General features: G+C 37.0%; 1 protein-coding gene across 1 annotated transcript in view; it reads left to right on the top strand.

The window, feature by feature from the left end:
• LOC133553636 (collagen alpha-1(XXIII) chain-like) overlaps positions 1 to 18833 on the top strand; it is a 409393-nt gene that overhangs the window by 366760 nt on the left and 23800 nt on the right. The window contains 5 exon segments of the mRNA XM_061902087.1: positions 3542 to 3565; positions 16701 to 16745; positions 16871 to 16915; positions 17008 to 17088; positions 17989 to 18042. Of these exon segments, the coding sequence (XP_061758071.1) occupies positions 3542 to 3565; positions 16701 to 16745; positions 16871 to 16915; positions 17008 to 17088; positions 17989 to 18042 (249 nt within the window).

The following is an 18833-nucleotide window of genomic DNA, read 5'->3' as shown; positions in this document are numbered from 1 at the left end:
GACTACTTTATCTCTACAGAACTGTTTCATGAGGGGTTCCTTTATCCATCCATCCATTTCCTACCGCTTATTCCCTTTCGTAGCTGAGATAGGCGCCAGCGCCCCCCGCGACCCCGAAAGGGGTTCCCTTAATCATCAGGAAAACTCCTGATGATTAAGGGAACCCCTCATGAAACAGTTCTGTAGAGATAAAGTAGTCTTGTGATTTTTCCCACCCATACATACATACATATATATATACATATATATATATATATATATATGTATGTATGTATGTATGTATGTATGTATGTAAATTTTACTTTATTCAATATTTGTATGCGTGTTTTTAATAATATTCTCTGATATACAGTTTGCATATATATTAATGTTAAGAAAGATTCTAGAAAAGTAGTAACCTTTTATTAATCATGATGAATCCAAATTAATAGCGTGAATAATTTGATTTTAAAAATATATCATTTGACAGCACTAGTTAAAATATTTTAATAGGGTTGTTTGAGCTGTAATCTGTAAATATTTATATATATTTAATATATATTTATATATATATATGTATGTAAATTTTACTTTTCATTAATTTTATGCATGTTTTTAATAATATGCTCTGATATATAGTTTGCACATATATTAAGGTTAAGAAAGATTCCATGAGCTATTTTTGTCTTCAATAAAAATGGGTTGTAAATTAAGGAAAATATGTCTTCCAAGTTGAGACCAGTTGAGAACCCCTGACTGTATTTTTTACGACACCATATTTTTGTGAGGATGTTACAGTGCATCCGGAAAGTATTTGCATTGGTTCACTCTTTTAACATTTTGTTATGTTACAGCCTTATTCCAAAATGGAATAAATAATTTTTTCCCCTCAAAATTCTACAGACAATACCCCATTATGACAATGTGAAAATATATTACTTTCTACAACTTTTATTTTTTTGTGATAAAGTGATTGGAGAACATACTTGTTATTCGCAAAAAAACATTCATGAAGTTTGGTTCTTTTATGAATTTATTATGGGTCTAGTGAAAATGTGAGCAAATCTGCTGGGTCAAAAGTATACGTACAGCAATGTTAATATTTGCGTACATGTCCTTTAGCAAGTTTCACTGCAATAAGGCACTTTTGGTAGCCATCCACAAACTTCTGATAAGCTTCTGGTTGAATTTTTTAACCACTTCTCTTGACAGAATTGGTGCAGTTCAGCTAAATGTGTTGGTTTTCGGACATGGACTTGTTTCTTCAGCATTGTCCACACCTTTAAGTCAGGACTTTGGGAAGGCCATTCTAAAAACTTAATTCTAGCCTGATTTAGCCATTCCTTTATCAGTTTTCACATGTGTTTGGGTCATTGTCCTGTTGGAACACCCAACTGCGCCCAAAACCCAACCTTCGGGCTGATGATTTTAGGTTGTCCTGAAGAATTTGGAGGTAATCCTCCTTTTTCATTGTCCCATTTACTCTCTGTAAAGCACCAATTCCATTGGCAACAAAACAGGCCCAGAGCATAATACTACCACCACCATGCTTGACGGTAGGCATGCTGTTCCTGGGATTAAAGGCCTCACCTTTTCTCCTCCAAACATATTGCTGGGTATTGTGGCCAAACATCTGCCAAAGGTGCATTAACGAAGTATTGACCAACAGCTGTGAATACTTGTATACACGTGTGTTTTTGCTTTTTTAATACATTTGCAAAACAAAAAACATACTTGCCAACCTTGAGACCTCCGAATTTGGGAGATGGGGGGTTATTATATTGTAGCGTCCCGGAAGAATTAGTGATACAAGGGATTCTGGGTATTTGTTCTGTTTTGTTTATGTTGTGTTACAGTGCAGATGTTCCCCCGAAATGTGTTAGTCATTCTTGTTTGGTGTGGGTTCACAGCGTGGCGCATATTTGTAACAGTGTTACAGTTGTTTATACGGCCACCCTCAGTGTGACTTGTATGGCTGTTGACCAAGTATGCCTTGCATTCACTTAAGTGTGTGTAATAGCCGTTTATATTATGTGACTTGACCGGCACGCTGTTTGTATGTAGGAGAAGCGGACGTGACGACAGATTGTAGTGGACTCCAAAGGCCTACAGAAATGAGATGTTCTTATTTAAACGGGGATAGCAGGTCCATTCTATGTGTCATACTTGATCATTTCGCGATATTGCCATATTTTTGTTGAAAGGATTTAGTAGAGAAAATTGACGATAAAGTTAGCAACTTTTGGTCGCTAATAAAAAAGCCTTGCCTGTACCGGAAGTAGCAGACGATGTGCACGTGACGTCACGGGTTGTGGAGCTCCTCACATCCTCACATTGTTTATAATCATGGCCACCAGCAGCGAGAGCGATTCAGACCGAGAAAGCGAAGATTTCCCCATTAATTTGAGCAAGGATGAAAGATTTGTGGATGAGGAAAGTGAGAGTGAAGCACTATAAAAAAATAAATAAATAAAAATAGAAAAAAAGGCGAGGGCGGTGAGAGCGATTCAGATGTTATTAGACACATTTACTAGGATAATTCTGGAAAATCCCTTATCTGCTTATTGTGTTACTAGTGTTTTAGTGCGATACCTAAAAGTCATACTTGAAAGTCGGAGGGGTGTGGTGACCACCAGTGTCTCTGATGGAAGCCATGGAGGAGCCAAAAAAGTCGCAGCTGCCTTTTTGACAGCTGCAGGAGGACACAAGCTCCGCTCATGTTTACAGGAAGAGCCGACTTATTAACACAATTTTCTCACCGAAACCTGCCGGTTGACATGTGGTAGAGAAACATGTTCGCTTGACCGCTCTGTTCCATATTAAAACTTCACAACAAACAAAGAAACACCGGCTGTGTTTTGGTTGCTAAAGGCAGCTGCTATACACCGCTTTCCACCAACAGCATTCTTCTTTGACGTCTCCATTATTAATTGAACAAATTGCAAAAGATTCAGCAACACAGATGTCCAAAATACTGTGTACTTATACGATTAAAGCAGACGACTTTTAGCCATTAATGGTGCTGGGAGAACATGTCCGCTCCAACCAATAACGTCACAAGCACGCGTCATCATTGTGGACGTTTTCAACAGGATACTTCGCGGGGAATTTAAAATTGTAATTTAGTAAACTAAAGCGGCCGTATTGGCATGTGTTGCAATGTTAATATTTCATCATTGATATATAAACTATCAGACTGTGTGGTCGCTAGTAGTGGCTTTCAGTAGGCCTTTAAGTCACGCCCCCAATATTGTTGTCCGGGTGGAAATCGGGAGAATGGTTGCCCCGGGAGATTATCAGTAGGGACACTGAAATTTGGGAGTCTCCCGGGAAAATCGTGAGGGTTAGCAAGTATGCAAAAAACGCTTGTTCACATTGTCATTATGGGGTCTTTTGTGCAGAATTTTGAGGACAAATATTTTAATTTTCCATAAATGTTTTTTTGGGCTCTGTCTAACATGTAATAAGTGCTTTGAACAGGTTTCAGATGCACTGTACATCATTTTATTTCTCTTCAGAATCAAACCAAACTCGTCAATGCCACAATTTTCTTGTTTGACAGGCCATCAACACGATCAGTATTTCGGTAATTAGATCTTTCTGCATGGGTTTTTTTTTTTGTTGGTGTGAACACTGACTAACGCCATCAGAAGGCCTATCAGACTCACGCCGTCGCACAGCCGCACGCCTTCATCGCTAACTACTTCACTTTAAGATGTCAGTTCCAGTCATATTTTTTTGCGAAATTCACCCTTCTATAGTCTGGGAAGTCATGCACGGCCACAGCTAATCCAGCTCAGCTGTGCACTTCCCTCAGATAAGGCAGGGGTCAGCAACCTTTTTGAAGCCAAGAGCTATTTCTTGGGTTCTGATTAATGCGAAGGGCTCCCAGTTTGATACACACTTAAATAAATTGCCAGAAATAGCCAATTTGCTCAATGTACCTTTAATAAATAAATATATATATATATATATATATATATATATGTATATATATATATATATATATATATATATATATATACATAAATACATATATACATATATACATATATATATATACATATATATATATATATATATATATATATATAGTTAAAAAATGGGTATTTCTGTCCGTCATTCCAGCATACATTTTTTTTCCTTTTACGGAAGGTTTTTTGTAGAGAATAAATGATGAAAAAAACACTTAATTGAATGGTTTAAAAGAAGAGAAAACAGGAAAAAAATTAAAATTAAATTTTGAAACAGTTTATTTTCAATTTCGACTCTTTAAAATGCAAAATTCCACCAAAAAAAAGAAGAAAAAAACTAGCTAATTTGAATCTTTTTGAAAAAATTAAGAAACAAATTTATGGAACATCATTAGTAATTTTTCCTGATTAAGATTAATTTTACAATTTTGATGACATGTTTTAAATAGGTTAAAATCCAATCTGCACTTTGTTAGAATATATAACAAATTGAACCAAGCTATATTTCTGACAAAGACAAATCATTATTTCTTCTAGATTTTCCAGAACAAATATTTTAAAAGAAATTCAAAAGACTTTGAAATAAGATTTAAATTTGATTCCAAAGATTTTCTAGATTTACCAGAATATTTTTTTCTAATTTTAATCATAATAAGTTTGAAGAAATATTTCACAAAGATTCTCCGTCGAAAAAACAGAAGCTAAAATGAAGAATTAAATCAAAATGTATTTATTATTCTTTACAATTAAAATAAATTTACTTGAACATTGATTTAAATTGTCAGGAAAGAAGAGGAAAGAATTTAAAAGGTAAAAAGATATATGTATTTAAAAATCCTCCAATCATTTTTAAGGTTGTATTTTTTCTCTAAAATTGTCTGTCTGAAAGTTATAAGAAGCAAAGAAAAAAAATAAATGAATTTACTTAAACAAGTGAAGACCAAGTCTTTAAAATATTTTCTTGGATTTTCAAATTCTATTTGAGTTTTGTCTCTCTTAGAATTAAAAATGTGGAGCAAAGCGAGACGAGCTTGCTAGTAAATAAATACAATTTAAAAAAATAGAGGCAGCTCACTGGTAAGTGCTGCTATTTGAGTTATTTTTTAGAACAGTCCAGCGGGCGACTTATCTGGTCCTTACGGGCGACCTGGTGCCCACGGGCACCGCGTTGATGACCCCTGAGATAAGCTGTAGACCAGCAGGCAGACTCAGTCGTGCAGAAACATCAACAGCCTTTTGTCACGTTGTTTTGGAAAGTGTTTTCGAGCTGCATGGTGTTTTTTTTTGTTTGTTTTTGCTGTTCCACATTACGCAGCTGGTGCACAATTTAGGAGAACGGTGGGCGAAATAACATCACGTCCCTCCTCACGCACACAAGGCCCCGATGAGCTGGGCTTCATGCTATTAGGAGATGCTTATCTCAGTGTTGGAGTGTGGATTTCATTTTTTTTTTAAAAAGGACTACTAACGGGGTCCAGGTCCCTCCCGGGCTCTGGGCTTCTGCATGCAACGCTGCAGACCCAGCATGGAATGGTTAGAAAACACGGACCTGAGATGTTATCAGGAGGAGGGATCAGTTGGAAGCGAATCACACATTTTCTCAGCTGGACGCGGGAATGTTCACCCATCACCTGCCTTCACTCATTTGTGTTGATGGCCATGTTGGATTGCAGATGCCTTCGTAGTGCAATGAACATACATTTCATACCAGTGAAGTTGGCACGTTTTGTAAATGGTAAATAAAAACAGAATACGATGATTTGCCAATCCTTTTCAACTTATATTCAATTCAATAGACTGCAAAGACAAGATATGTAATGTTCCATGTTTGGCAAATAATCATTAACTTAGAATTAATGCCAGCAATAGATTGCAAAAAAGTCGGCACGGTGGCATGTACAGTGGGGCAAGAAAGTATTTAGTCAGCCAGCGGTTGTGCAAGTTCTCCCACTTCAAAGGATGACAGAGGTCTGTCATTTTCATCATAGGTACACTTCAACTGTGAGAGACAGAATGTGAAGAAAAAAAATCCAGGAATTCACATTGTAGGAATTTTAAAGAATTTATTTGTGGAAAATAAGTATTTGGTCAACCATTCAAAGCTCTCACTGATGGAAGGAGGTTTTGGCTCCAAATCTCAGGATACATGGCCCCATTCATTCTTTCCTTAACACGGATCAATCGTCCTGTCCCCTTAGCAGAAAAACAGCGCCAAAGCATGATGTTTCCACCCCCATGCTTCACAGTAGGTATGGTGTTCTTGGGATGCAACTCAGTATTCTTCCTCCTCCAAACACCACCAGTTGAGTTTATACCAAAAAGTTCTATTTTGGTTTCATCTGACCACATGACATTCTCCCAATCCTCTGCTGTATCATCCATGTATCCATTTTGGTATCAACTCAACTCGTCGTGTTTGGAGGAAGAAGAATACTGAGTTGCATCCCAAGAACACCATACCTACTGTGAAGCATGGGGGTGGAAACATCATGCTTTGGGGCTGTTTTTCTGCTAAGGGGACAGGACGATTGATCCGTGTTAAGGAAAGAATGAATGGGGCCATGTATCGTGAGATTTGGAGCCAAAACCTCCTTCCGTCAGTGAGAGCTTTGAATGGTTGACCAAATACTTATTTTCCACCATAATTTTACAAATAAATTCTTTAAAATTCCTACAATGTGAATTCCAGGATTTTCTTTCACATTCTGTCTCTCACAGTTGAAGTGTACCTATGATGAAAATGACAGACCTCTGTCATCCTTTGAAGTGGGAGAACTTGCACAATCGCTGGCTGACTAAATACTTTTTGCCCCACTGTATACTACTGTGTTACATGGCCTTTTTCTTCTAACAACACCCAATAAACGTTTAGGAACTGAGGACACCAATTGTTGAAGCTTTTCAGGTGGAATTCTTTCATATTCTTGCTTGATATACAGCAGAAGTTGTTCAACAGTCCGTTGTGGTATTTTAGGCTTCATAATGCCCAACACATTTTCAATGGGGGACAGGTCTGAACTACAGGCAGGCCAGTCTAGTACCCGCACTCTTTTACTATGAAGCCACGCTGTTGTAACACGTGGCTTGGCATTGTCTTGCTGAAATAAGCAGGGGCGTCCATGATAACATCGCTTGTGTAACGACCTGGTTGCATGGTGATGCGGATTTCGTTCTCCCAGTGATGCAGACGGGCTTCGGACACAGCGTGCAGGTAGGAAATGATTTATTTAGGGAATAAAAACAGACTTTCAAAAAACCAAAAGAGCTAGCATGGGAGCTAGAAAACAAAAGGCGCTTAGCATGGTAGCTAGCGTAAACAAAAGGACCTAGTTTGGAAGCTAGCTGGTAGTGAGCAGGAACACAGAAGTCGTTACTTGTTGCGTGAAAACAAATTAGGAAGCAAGGCAAACTGACGGGAGAAGGCAGGCTAAATAACGACAGTAATCACAAAACAAGTGCACGTCAGGAGCAAGCGGCAGGTGAAAATAATGAGTTAATATGGTGACGAAACTCACAGGTGCACAAACAATAACAAAAGGAGTCCAAAACTAACAGAAAACACAGACTCAAAAATCTAAATCATAATATGATCCGGGCAGCGGACCATAACAGCTTGGATGGCAACATATGTTGCTCCGAAACCTGTACGTACCTTTCAGCATTAATGGTGCCTTCACAGATGTGTAAGTTACCCATGCCTTGGGCACTAATACACCCCCATACCATCACACATGCTGGCTTTTCAACTTTGCGCTTATAACAATCCGGATGGTTCTTTTCGTCTTTGTTCCGGAGGACACGACCTCCACAGTTTCCAAAAACAATTTGAAATGTGGACTCGTCAGACCACAGAACACTTTCCCACCCATCTTAGATAAGCTCAGGCCCAGCAAAGCCGACAAAGTTTCTGGGTGTTGTTGATAAAAGGCTTTGGCTTTGCATGGTACAGTTTTAAGTTAATAATAAATCATAAAAATAATGGATTACATTTTTTTATATTTTATATTGCACTTTTCTATTATTAGATACTCAAAGCGCTCACAGAGAAGTGGGAACCCATCATTCATTCACACCTGGTGGTGGTAAGCTATATTTGTAGCAACTGACGGAAGCGAGGCTGCCACTTTGCGCCTACAGCCCCTCCGACCACCACCTATCATTCATTCATCATTCATTCACCAGTGTGAGCGGCACCGGGGGCTAGGGTGAAATTTCCTGCCCAAGGACACAACGGCAGCGATCTGGATGTCAAGGTTTCTGGCACAGCCGCTCTACCTGCGACGCTATACCGTCCCAAGTTGCACTTACAGATGTAGCGACAAACTGTAGTTATCGACAGCGGTGTTCTGAAGGGTTCTTGAGCCTGTGTGGTGATATCCTTTACATACTGATGTCGGGGTTTTGATGCAGTACCACCTGAGGGATCGAAGGTCATGGGCATTGCAGCTTACATTAAGTAATTTCTTCAGATTCTCTGAACCTTTTGATTATATTACAGACCGTAGATGATGAAATCCCTAAATTCCTTGCAATAACTCTTTGAGAAATGTTGTTCTTAAACTTTTCGACAATTTGCTCACGCATTTGTTCACAAAGTGGTGACCCTCGCCCCATCCTTGTTTGGGAATGACTGGGCATTTCAAGGAAGCTGCTTTTCTACCCAATCATGGCACCCACCTGTTCCCAATGAGCCTATTCACCTCTGGGAGGTTCCAAAATAAGTGTTTCTCAACTTTCTCAGTCTTTTTTGCCACCTGTGCCAGGCATCAAATTCCAAATGAGCTAATATTTGCAAAAAATAACGTTTTCCAGTTCGAAAATTAAATATATTGTCTTTGCAGTCTATTCCAGTGGTACGCGTACCCCTGGGGGTACTTGAAGGTATGCCAAGGGGTACGTGAGATTTTTTGAAAATATTCTAAAAATAGCAACAATTCAAAAATCCTTTGTAAATAGATTTATTGAATAATACTTCAACAAAATATGAATGTAAGTTCATAAACTTTGAAAAGAAATGCAACAATGCAATATTCAGTGTTGACAGCTAGATTTTTTCTGGACATGTTCAATAAATATTGATGTTAAATAATTATTTTTTTATGTAGAAATGTTTAGAATTAACTTCATGAATCCAGTTTTTAGTTATTTCTATATCTTTTTTTTCCAAATAGTTCAAGAAAGACCACTACAAATGAGCAATATTTTGCTGTTATACAATTTAATAAATCAGAAACTGATGACATAGTGCTGTATTTTACTTCTTTATTTCTTTTTTTTTTCAACTAAAAATGCTTTGCTCTGATTAGGGGGTACTTGAATTAAAAAAAATGTTCACAGGGGGTACATCACTGAAAAAAGGTTGAGAACCACTGCTCTATTCAATTAAATATAGGTTGAAAAGGACTTTAAAATAATTGTATTCTGTTTTTATTTACCATTCACACCAGGGGTGCCCATTACGTCGATCACGAGCTACCAGTCGACCGCGGGGGGTGTGTCAGTCCATCTCCAGCCAGGCTTTTAAAAAAAATAGACCTAAAAATGAGTGATCATCAATCTTCACCAAGACGTCACTTAAATGACATTCACGGTACCGGAGGGTCTTGTGAGATGACGCTGGCTGCTGCAAGATCATTATCATGAAAATATGACCGAGAGGAAGGCGAGAAACACTTTTTATTTCAACAGACTCTCGCGCCGTACCTTCCGTCAAAACTCTAAAGGCCGACTGCACATTTCCTATCTTCACAATAAAAGCCCTGCTTCATGCTGCCTGCGCTAACTAAATACAGAGTCTCGGAAAACTGGCGTGCACAAGCGATCCCTCAGAAAGCTGGCGTGCACATCACTTGTGCACGCCAGCTTTCCGAGACTCTTATTTTGTTAGCGCAGGCAGCATGAAGCAGGGCTTTTATTGTGAAGATAGGAAATGTGCAGTCGGCCTTTAGAGTTTTGACGGAAGGGACGGCGCGAAAGTCTGTTGAAATAAAAAGTGTTTCTCGCCTTCCTCTCTGTCATTTTTTCATAATAATGAACTGGCAGCAGCCAGCGTCATCTCACAAGACCCTCGGGTGCCGTGAATGTCAATCAAGCAAGCTACGGAATTTGCCGCCAATGTTTTTCTTGTAAAGTGTATGGAAGCTGGATGAATTAGATGCCAAAAACCAACCACTTTCATGTGGTATTGTACAGAAAGGACAACTTTTTTTCTCCTCCATTTGAAAATGTGGGCGTTATCATCATTACTGTCTGATTCCAATCAATGCAAGTCATCAGAATCAGGTAATACACCAACTTATATTCTTGTCTTGGTGAAAGAAAGACATCTATATGTGTTACACATGCTTGTATTATCATTAAACACATTTAACTTGTTTACAAAAATGTCTCTTTCATAAATAAATAAATATAAATGATATATATAAATGAGGTAGATCCCCTCGAGTTGGTCAATTGAAAAGTAGCTCGCCTGCAGAAAAAGTGTGGGCACCTCTGATTTACACAACGTGCCCACTTCACTGGTTTTGGGTTTTGCACAATGGTTTGCATGGGACGATGACAGAAAATAAGATATAAACAAACCAAGGGTTGCCATGGCGTTATGGAAGACAAACACGAGGTGATGAATTAGAAGGGAGCAGGAAGAGCAGCATGTACATCTCCAGGAGGCAACGCGGTTTCCTCTTTTTATGACTTCAAGATGGCTACTTCAGAGGGAAAAGTAATAAGTGTAGCATTGCGGATTCTTGGGGATGTAAGATGTAAGAGCTTGATTTAAGGCAGCGGGCCCTCCCTGACCAGCGTACAAATTGCTCTGGGGTGGAAGGAGCATGCGCGGGGAATTCTTGTCATTCATTTATGTTGCACACGCATGCCAGAATATTTGCCTGTCATTCTGCATCACAGATGACTGACACTTTATTAGGTACACCTGCACACAATTACGGGTAAAGGATAGCCGATACACGGACTGTATCTAAAATGACCTTTTCAGCGGTACGTTTATTGTGGCGGGGGGTGTTTAATGTTCAATATCACGCTTACTTTATTGAGTTATGAGAGTGGAAAAAAAATGTTGAAAAGAGCTCAAAGGATGACAATAAATATGTTGTTATGCATAAGGAACTAAATTAAGGGTTTTGTACTTTGGGGAAAAAAAAGACCGGTGGATGATGGTTGCATAGAAGTTCCACAGCAGTCTCAAAGGCGGAAGAAGGCTGCAGCAAAAAGGGGCCCCCAATTATCTTGGTCCCCATGCCATTGGACCCTAGCCTTCTCTTTGCCAAGGACAGTGTGGTGGCTGTCTGTGCAGCAGTCTGCCCCACTTTAAAAGATTCCACGCACAGGCGTCACACCAACAGGAGGACAATCATACTCGTTTCCAGTGATCGCCAGCGACCACTTTGGAAAACTACAGCAATGTATTATGTGAATGAATGAATGAAATAAGTTTATTTCGGTCATATAATCAACCATCAGAGGTGGGTAGAGTAGCCAGGAATTGTACTCAAGTAAGAGTACTGTTACTTTAGAGATGTATTACTCAAGTAAAAGTAAAGGGTAGTCACCTAAATATTTACTTGAGTAAAAGTAAAAAGTATATTGTAAAAACTACTCAAGTACTGAGTAACTGATGAGTAACCTGTTCGTTTAATGATGACGGCAACAAGTAATGCACAAAAATATAAAGATAGCAATGAAAAAATTCAGAGCCAAGAATATCTCTTAAGCAACTAAAACAATAATATATATTAAAGAATATATATGTGGTTTTACACTGTATTAAAAAAAATTGGAAAATGAATTTTACCTATTGGCTAAGTTTTATATTCATAAATGTAAGTTTCTCAAAACCCGACCTGTTTTTTGTGCCTTTAAAAAGGATTTACAACTCTACATTAAAACACTCTATCTCTAACAACCAAAAAGCAGTGAAAACAATGATGCTGTGTTCCAAATTTAAGTTATTTACTGAGATTGGGTGATTGTTTATTTTATATATATTTTTTTTTTTTTGCATTGTATTTTAGTTACTTTGAATTTACAACCCCCTGGCGCTGTTTAGTACGTTTTTTATACAGTTATGTACTGTTTTTGTACTTACTTTGATTATTATTTTCAACAGTTTGTAAATGTTGAAATTTAAATTTAAAAAAGGGTGCAGTTAATCATGTGACCGCCTGGCTCTGTTTGATTGGTGAAATGGAGTCAAAGGTCACCGGTGACTGCATTTGATTGGTGAAATGCAGGCATGTGATAGATCCTACTTTGAAGGTCTGTCTGACAAAACAAAACAAACAAAGCGTGCATTAACAGATCGAAAAAATCAGTAGCGAGTAGTGAGCTGAAAGTAGATGTGAAGTGAAGTGAATTATATTTATATAGCGCTTTTTCTCTAGTGACTCAAAGCGCTTTACATAGTGAAACCCAATATCTAAGTTACATTCAAACCAGTGTGGATGGCACTGGGAGCAGGTGGGTAAAGTGTCTTGCCCAAGGACACAACGGCAGTGACTAGGTTGGCATAAGCGGGAATCGAACCTGCAACCCTCAAGTTGCTGGCACAGCCACTCTACCAACCGAGCTAAACCGCCCAAATGGAGCGGAGTAAAAGTAGCGTTTCTTCTCTATAAATATACTCAGGTAAAATTATGTTGCATTAAAACTACTCTTAGAAGTACAATTTATCCCAAAAGTTACTCAAGTAGATGTAACGTAGTAAATGTAGCGCTCTGTCAACCATCAATTATTAACCATTTTGTGTGAGCAGTTAAACAGTACAGATTATACATATATAACAATCATACAAATTTACACACAAAAAGAAAAGAAAAGAAAAAGAATGACCGAAAAAGGAATAGGCTGAAGCCAAGGTTTATATTTGCCAATCCTAACCGGATTATATCCGAATAGGATAGGCATCCTATCTTATCCTGTATGTATTTCATGTTGAATATAATATCGTTTCACTCTAGTAATTAGTTTGAATCAATTATTTATTTGCTTTTTTCACTTTTATACGTTTTGATATTTTAGCTTCTGTTTTTTCAGATTAAAATCCTATTTTAAGCACTTCCAGAATGTTCTTTTTCCAAATGTTTTTTTTTCAGTCTTATGGTAAATAGCAGCCTATATTTCACTTATCCATCCCAGTTCTAAAAATGAATTGATTCCATTCATTTTGTGTTTTTAATTTCATGTTGGATCAATCCTCAATACCTAATGAATAATCAGCATCGTATTGCATCCCCTGAAGGCAACACGACATGCCCCCCATCCCTTTTGCACACCTGTATTTAATGATGCCACGTCCCTTTCAGTTGATGATACGCCCACCATGCCAGATTTGAGCAATAAGTCCGAATCTGACAAAAAAATACATTTGAATCGGAAAAAGAAAAATCTGAGCATTGAAGCTAAAATGAAAATGTAAAATGAGATTTCAGTATGAAAAGAAACAAAAGCTCAAATATAAAAATAAAAAAAATATGTATATATATATATATATATATATATATGTATATATATATATATATATATATATATATATATATATATATATATATATATATATATATATATATATGTATGTACAGTATATATATATATATCCATCCATCCATTTTCTACTGCTTATTCCCTTTTGGGGTTGCGGGGTGCGCTGGCGCCTATCTGAGCTACAATCGGGCGGAAGGCGGGGTACACCCTGGACAAGTCGCCACCTCATTGCAGAGTATATATATATATACTGTACATACATACATACATATAGATATATATACTGTACATACATATATATATATATCCATCCATCCATCCATTTTCTACCGCTTATTCCCTTTTTGGGGTTGCGGGGGGCGCTGGCGCCTATCCCAGCTACAATCGGGCGGAAGGCGGGGTACACCCTGGACAAGTCGCCACCTCATTGCAGAGTATATATATATATACTGTACATACATACATACATATAGATATATATACTGTACATACATACATATATATATATATATATATATATATATATATATATATATACATACATACATACATATATATATATATATATATATATATATATGTATGTACAGTATATATATATATATATCCATCCATCCATTTTCTACCGCTTATTCCCTTTTGGGGTTGCGGGGGGCGCTGGCGCCTATCCCAGCTACAATCGGGCGGAAGGCGGGGTACACCCTGGACAAGTCGCCACCTCATTGCAGAGTGTATATATATATATATATATATATATATGTATATATACTGTACATACATACATACATATATATATATATACTGTACATACATACATATAGATATATATACTGTACACACATACATATATATATGTATATATACTGTACACACATACATATATATATATATATACATATATATACATATACATATATATATATATATATATATATATATATATATATATATATGTATATATATATATATATATATATATGTATACATACCAGTGATGAGGTGGCGACTTCTCCAGGGTGTAGCCTGCCTTCCGCTCGAATGCGGCTAAGATAGGCTCCAGCGACCCCAAAAAGGACAAGCGGTAGAAAATGGATGGATATATAGGATGGATATATATTGTTACAACTCGGAGTAGGGAGAGGACCCAGATGCAGAGAAGAAGTTAAAAAAAAAATAAAGCTTTTATTTTAAAACAACTTTTTACCTCCAATGCAAAAAAATTTCACAAGAATAATCAACACGCGGAAAAATAATTCCAAGGATAAACAATTAACTTAAAATTACTCCACAAAAGTAAGGAGGAATACTTATCTAAGGAAATTCCAACAAAAAAAGAATATTAATAAGAATAAACGAAAAGCGCTCCAACAGGAGGGAAAAACACAAAAACAACCTATATATAAACACTAACTATAAATAACAAAAAATCACTCAATCAATGAGGCAATAAATTTGAAATTTGGAAGACGAAGGATAACCAAGGACGCTCGAAGGAGGAAAAAGTAAACTCAAAATTACAGCAAAAACTAGGGTAACTAGGAAAACAGGAGCAAGACAAGGAGCTAATCAAGGACATGGACACTGACGCTGGAAAGGCACGATAGACGAGACGATCTGGCAAAGGACAAACGGAGAAGTGAGCTTAAATAGGACGTGGGAGTGATGGGGAACAGGTGGAAACAATCAGGAATCAGGGATGACGTCAGACTGGTGACACAAGAGGAAGGGCCCGTGGTCTGAAACAAGAGGGTAGCTTTTAAAAATAAAACACGTAAATCACAAGACAGAAAAACCAAGACAAGACTTCCCTCACCGCGGTGTGACATATATATATTTATATATATTTTTTTTTATTTATTTATTTTTTTTTTTACCAGAGTGAATCATATTTATGTTCAACCTAAAAATATGTGCGCATTTATTTGTCTTTTGAATAGACTAATGTACTTTTCATTATTCAACGCCAAGTCTTCATCAGTTTCAAACTTTAGTTTTTTTCAAATACAAAACTTTTGACCTAATTTAGTCTGGGTTTCCCTGCTTAGGCTGTTGCCCCCGCGACCCGACCTCAGATAAGCAGAAGAAGATGGATGGATGCAATTATTCGCAGTAAATTCCAATTACAATATTATTTAATCATTAATAATAATCATTAATTTAATTAACTTTAACAGACACTCTAATATTTTTGACATAAATGCAATTCTATATTCCAAATGTTATACAACAACATTTTTTTCAAATGTTTTTTTCTTTTATTTTCCCAAAACAGTTTTATTTACTTGGTTAAAAAAAAGGCAGTCAATTTTACGGTCACCAGAAATAAACTGCACGATTATTATGATTTTTTTCTTGATTAACGCGATAATCTTTTGTGATAAATCGCATTAGTTAATTGTTTAGCTTTGACAGCCCTAATTATTATCAATATCAATGTATTGTTATACAGTATTATTTATTCTGAATCTCTTTTTCAAATTAGATTGTGCAGGTGTACCTAAAATTTTAGCCACTAAATATTACTTTTCGGGTTTTTATGTCGTCAATAATTGTATATTATCAGATTTGGCTGCAAAAAAAATAATGTTTGTGAGTTTTTTTGTTGGGTTTTTTTTTGGTTTGTTTGTTTTTTGTTAATCATTCCAACAAAATAATACACAATAATACCATAATAATGCAATTGAAATTCCAAAACCTGGCCCAGCAACATTCAGAATAGCAATCAACAGAGCAATTAAGAGGACACACAAACATGACACAAAACAATCCAAAAGTAGTCCAACAAAAATGAATAACATCAACAACAGTATAAATAATAATAAGAATTCCAACATAGTAGTGGATAGAAATCCCTTATTTACATTATTATCACAGCCCTTTATAAAAAAAATAAAATAAAAACATTAAAAATATGAAGACTAGTGTCACAGTGGCTTACACTTGCATCGCATCTCATAAGCTTGACAACACACTGTGTCCGATATTTAGTGTATTTTGGCTCAGAACTGAATTGTTTTGGGAAGTTTGGTGTTTTTAGTTTGTTTTGATTGATTTGGACTGGCTGCATGTCGTTATTTTAACTTAAACAAGTTGAAAAACTTATTGGGGTGTTACCGTTTTGTGGTCAATTGCACGGAATATGTACTGAACTCTGCAATCTACCAAATAAAAGTTTCAATCAATCAATTCAATCCATCAATCATTTGAAATGTAAATAGCACCCAACTTTGGTTTGGCTTGTTTTGCCAGGGCCCACCTGGACCACCAGGTCCCCGAGGTTCTCAAGGAGAAAAGGTACAGTAATGCCAATGTTATTATTATATCTTGACGATTAAAGTGGCTGTGTTTGACAAAGAATTATATTAAATGTTGTAATTATGCATGAAATAAAAAGAGGCTCTTCTTTGTGTTTGCATCAGGGGGAGCTCGGTTTACCGGGGCCGGCTGGATTGGACGGCCAGAAGGTGCTTACAAGAAATTTATGACAATACTGTACATGTTTTTTTTTGTTTGTTTCTTTTTCAGCTGTTCATTGGTGCTGATTTTTGTCCTGCAGGGATCTAAAGGTGACATCGGAGAAATAGGACAGCAAGGGGAAAGAGGAGAAAAGGGAGAGATGGGTCTATCCGGGCCTGCGGTAAGTTGTAAGCTGACACACAAACTGGTCACTCTATTAGGCACACCTGCACAATCTTAAAATGGTCGAGTCGTTTAAAAGAAATCTGCCTGAATAATTTAATAATGCTATGTTTAATTAACAGCATGTTTACGGTTGTTGTGTTTTACTCAAGCATAATGTTAATTGTATTCCATACTTGCCAACCCTCCCGAAATTTCGCGCCTCTCTCGAAAACCTCCCGGGACAAATTTTCTCCCGAAATTCAGGCGGAGCCGGAGGCCACGCTCCCCTCCAGCTCCACTTTCCCACAATATAAACAGCATGTTTGTGGGTTTACTGTTAGGCAGTTTCATTAACGTCCTCCCAGCGCAGTAACAACACACAACAACAGCAGTCACGTTTTCTTCTACCGTAAAGCAGTTCATCTACCTTAAACAGCAATGTTGTGACACTCTTAAACAGGTTAATACTGCCATCTATGTACATGCATATGGTTAGAAAAATAGTGACAGAGAATAGAACAAGGATGGACAATTCAACCCTTAACTCAACAATGAGTAGATGAGTGTTGTGTGTGTGAATATGTGTAAATAAATGAACACTGAAATTCAAGTATCTCTTTTATTTATATATATATATATATATATATATATATATATATATATATATATATATATATATATATATATATATATATATATAAATGAAATACCTGACTCCTAACGACGCCCCCAACCACACCCCTTCCCCAAACCACGCCCCCCATCTCCCGAAATCAGAGGTCTCAAGGTTTGCAAGTATGTTGTATTCTAGTGGCTATCAATGTGACCCCAAAAGGGACGAGCGGTAGAAAATGGATAGATGGATGAATCAAGTATAAACAGGTGTTTTTACTTCATCTTGCACTTTGTGACACAGGGTATGGATGGACAGAAAGGAGAGAAGGGCGACTGCAGACTGGATGACAACTTGGTCAGTACTATTTCCTTATTCGTCTTTGGGCATCCCGAGGGCCCCAAAACATCCATTATCTTACTTGTGTGATATGATTGTTCGGTTTGAAATTTCACAGGGGTTTTTTTTTTAAATATTGAATTGCATTGTTGTTGTTTTTTATTTCAACATTGTTAAAATAGGGTATAAAAATAAAGTACTGTATTTTCTGGACTTAAAATCCTTTATATAACCCGATACGCTTAATGTACGTAATAATTCTGGTTTTGCTTACTGACCTCAAAGCAATTTTTGTTGGTACATGGTGAAATGGTAAGTGTGACCAGTAGATGGCAGTCAAACATAAGAGATACGTGCAGACTGCAATGTGACTCAAGTAAACCACACCAACAGTTTACATGTTCCATTGAAAATATAGAACATTATACACGGCGCTTAAAAATCCATTAAAATGTTTTAAGACGACTTTGGTAAACTGTGAAGCCACACCGCTTCATGGATTGTCGGCGCATTAAACATACAAGTATTATTATGCTGTGTGTATAAGGTAAGACATTATCTGGCGTTTTGTTTCGCAATATTATGCAAAAGAAACTTTTCTTACCTTCTGGTACCTGCTGATCTGCATAAGTCCTGAAAAATTCCGTGTGTCCGCCTTTGTAGTCCGTTTGGACACCGTAGTCGATGAGCTTATTTTTCTCTATCTTCTTGTTATGGGACAATTATCCTCTACTGTTGCCATTTCTAATATAAAGTAGCATAAAGTTCTTTCTTATGTATGTCAGTAAACTCGTCATGAAAGCGCTAAA

Source organism: Nerophis ophidion, linkage group LG05, assembly GCF_033978795.1.
Source record: "Nerophis ophidion isolate RoL-2023_Sa linkage group LG05, RoL_Noph_v1.0, whole genome shotgun sequence".
Taxonomy (NCBI): Eukaryota; Metazoa; Chordata; class Actinopteri; order Syngnathiformes; family Syngnathidae; genus Nerophis; species Nerophis ophidion.
This window is presented reverse-complemented; position numbering and strand designations above follow the sequence as displayed.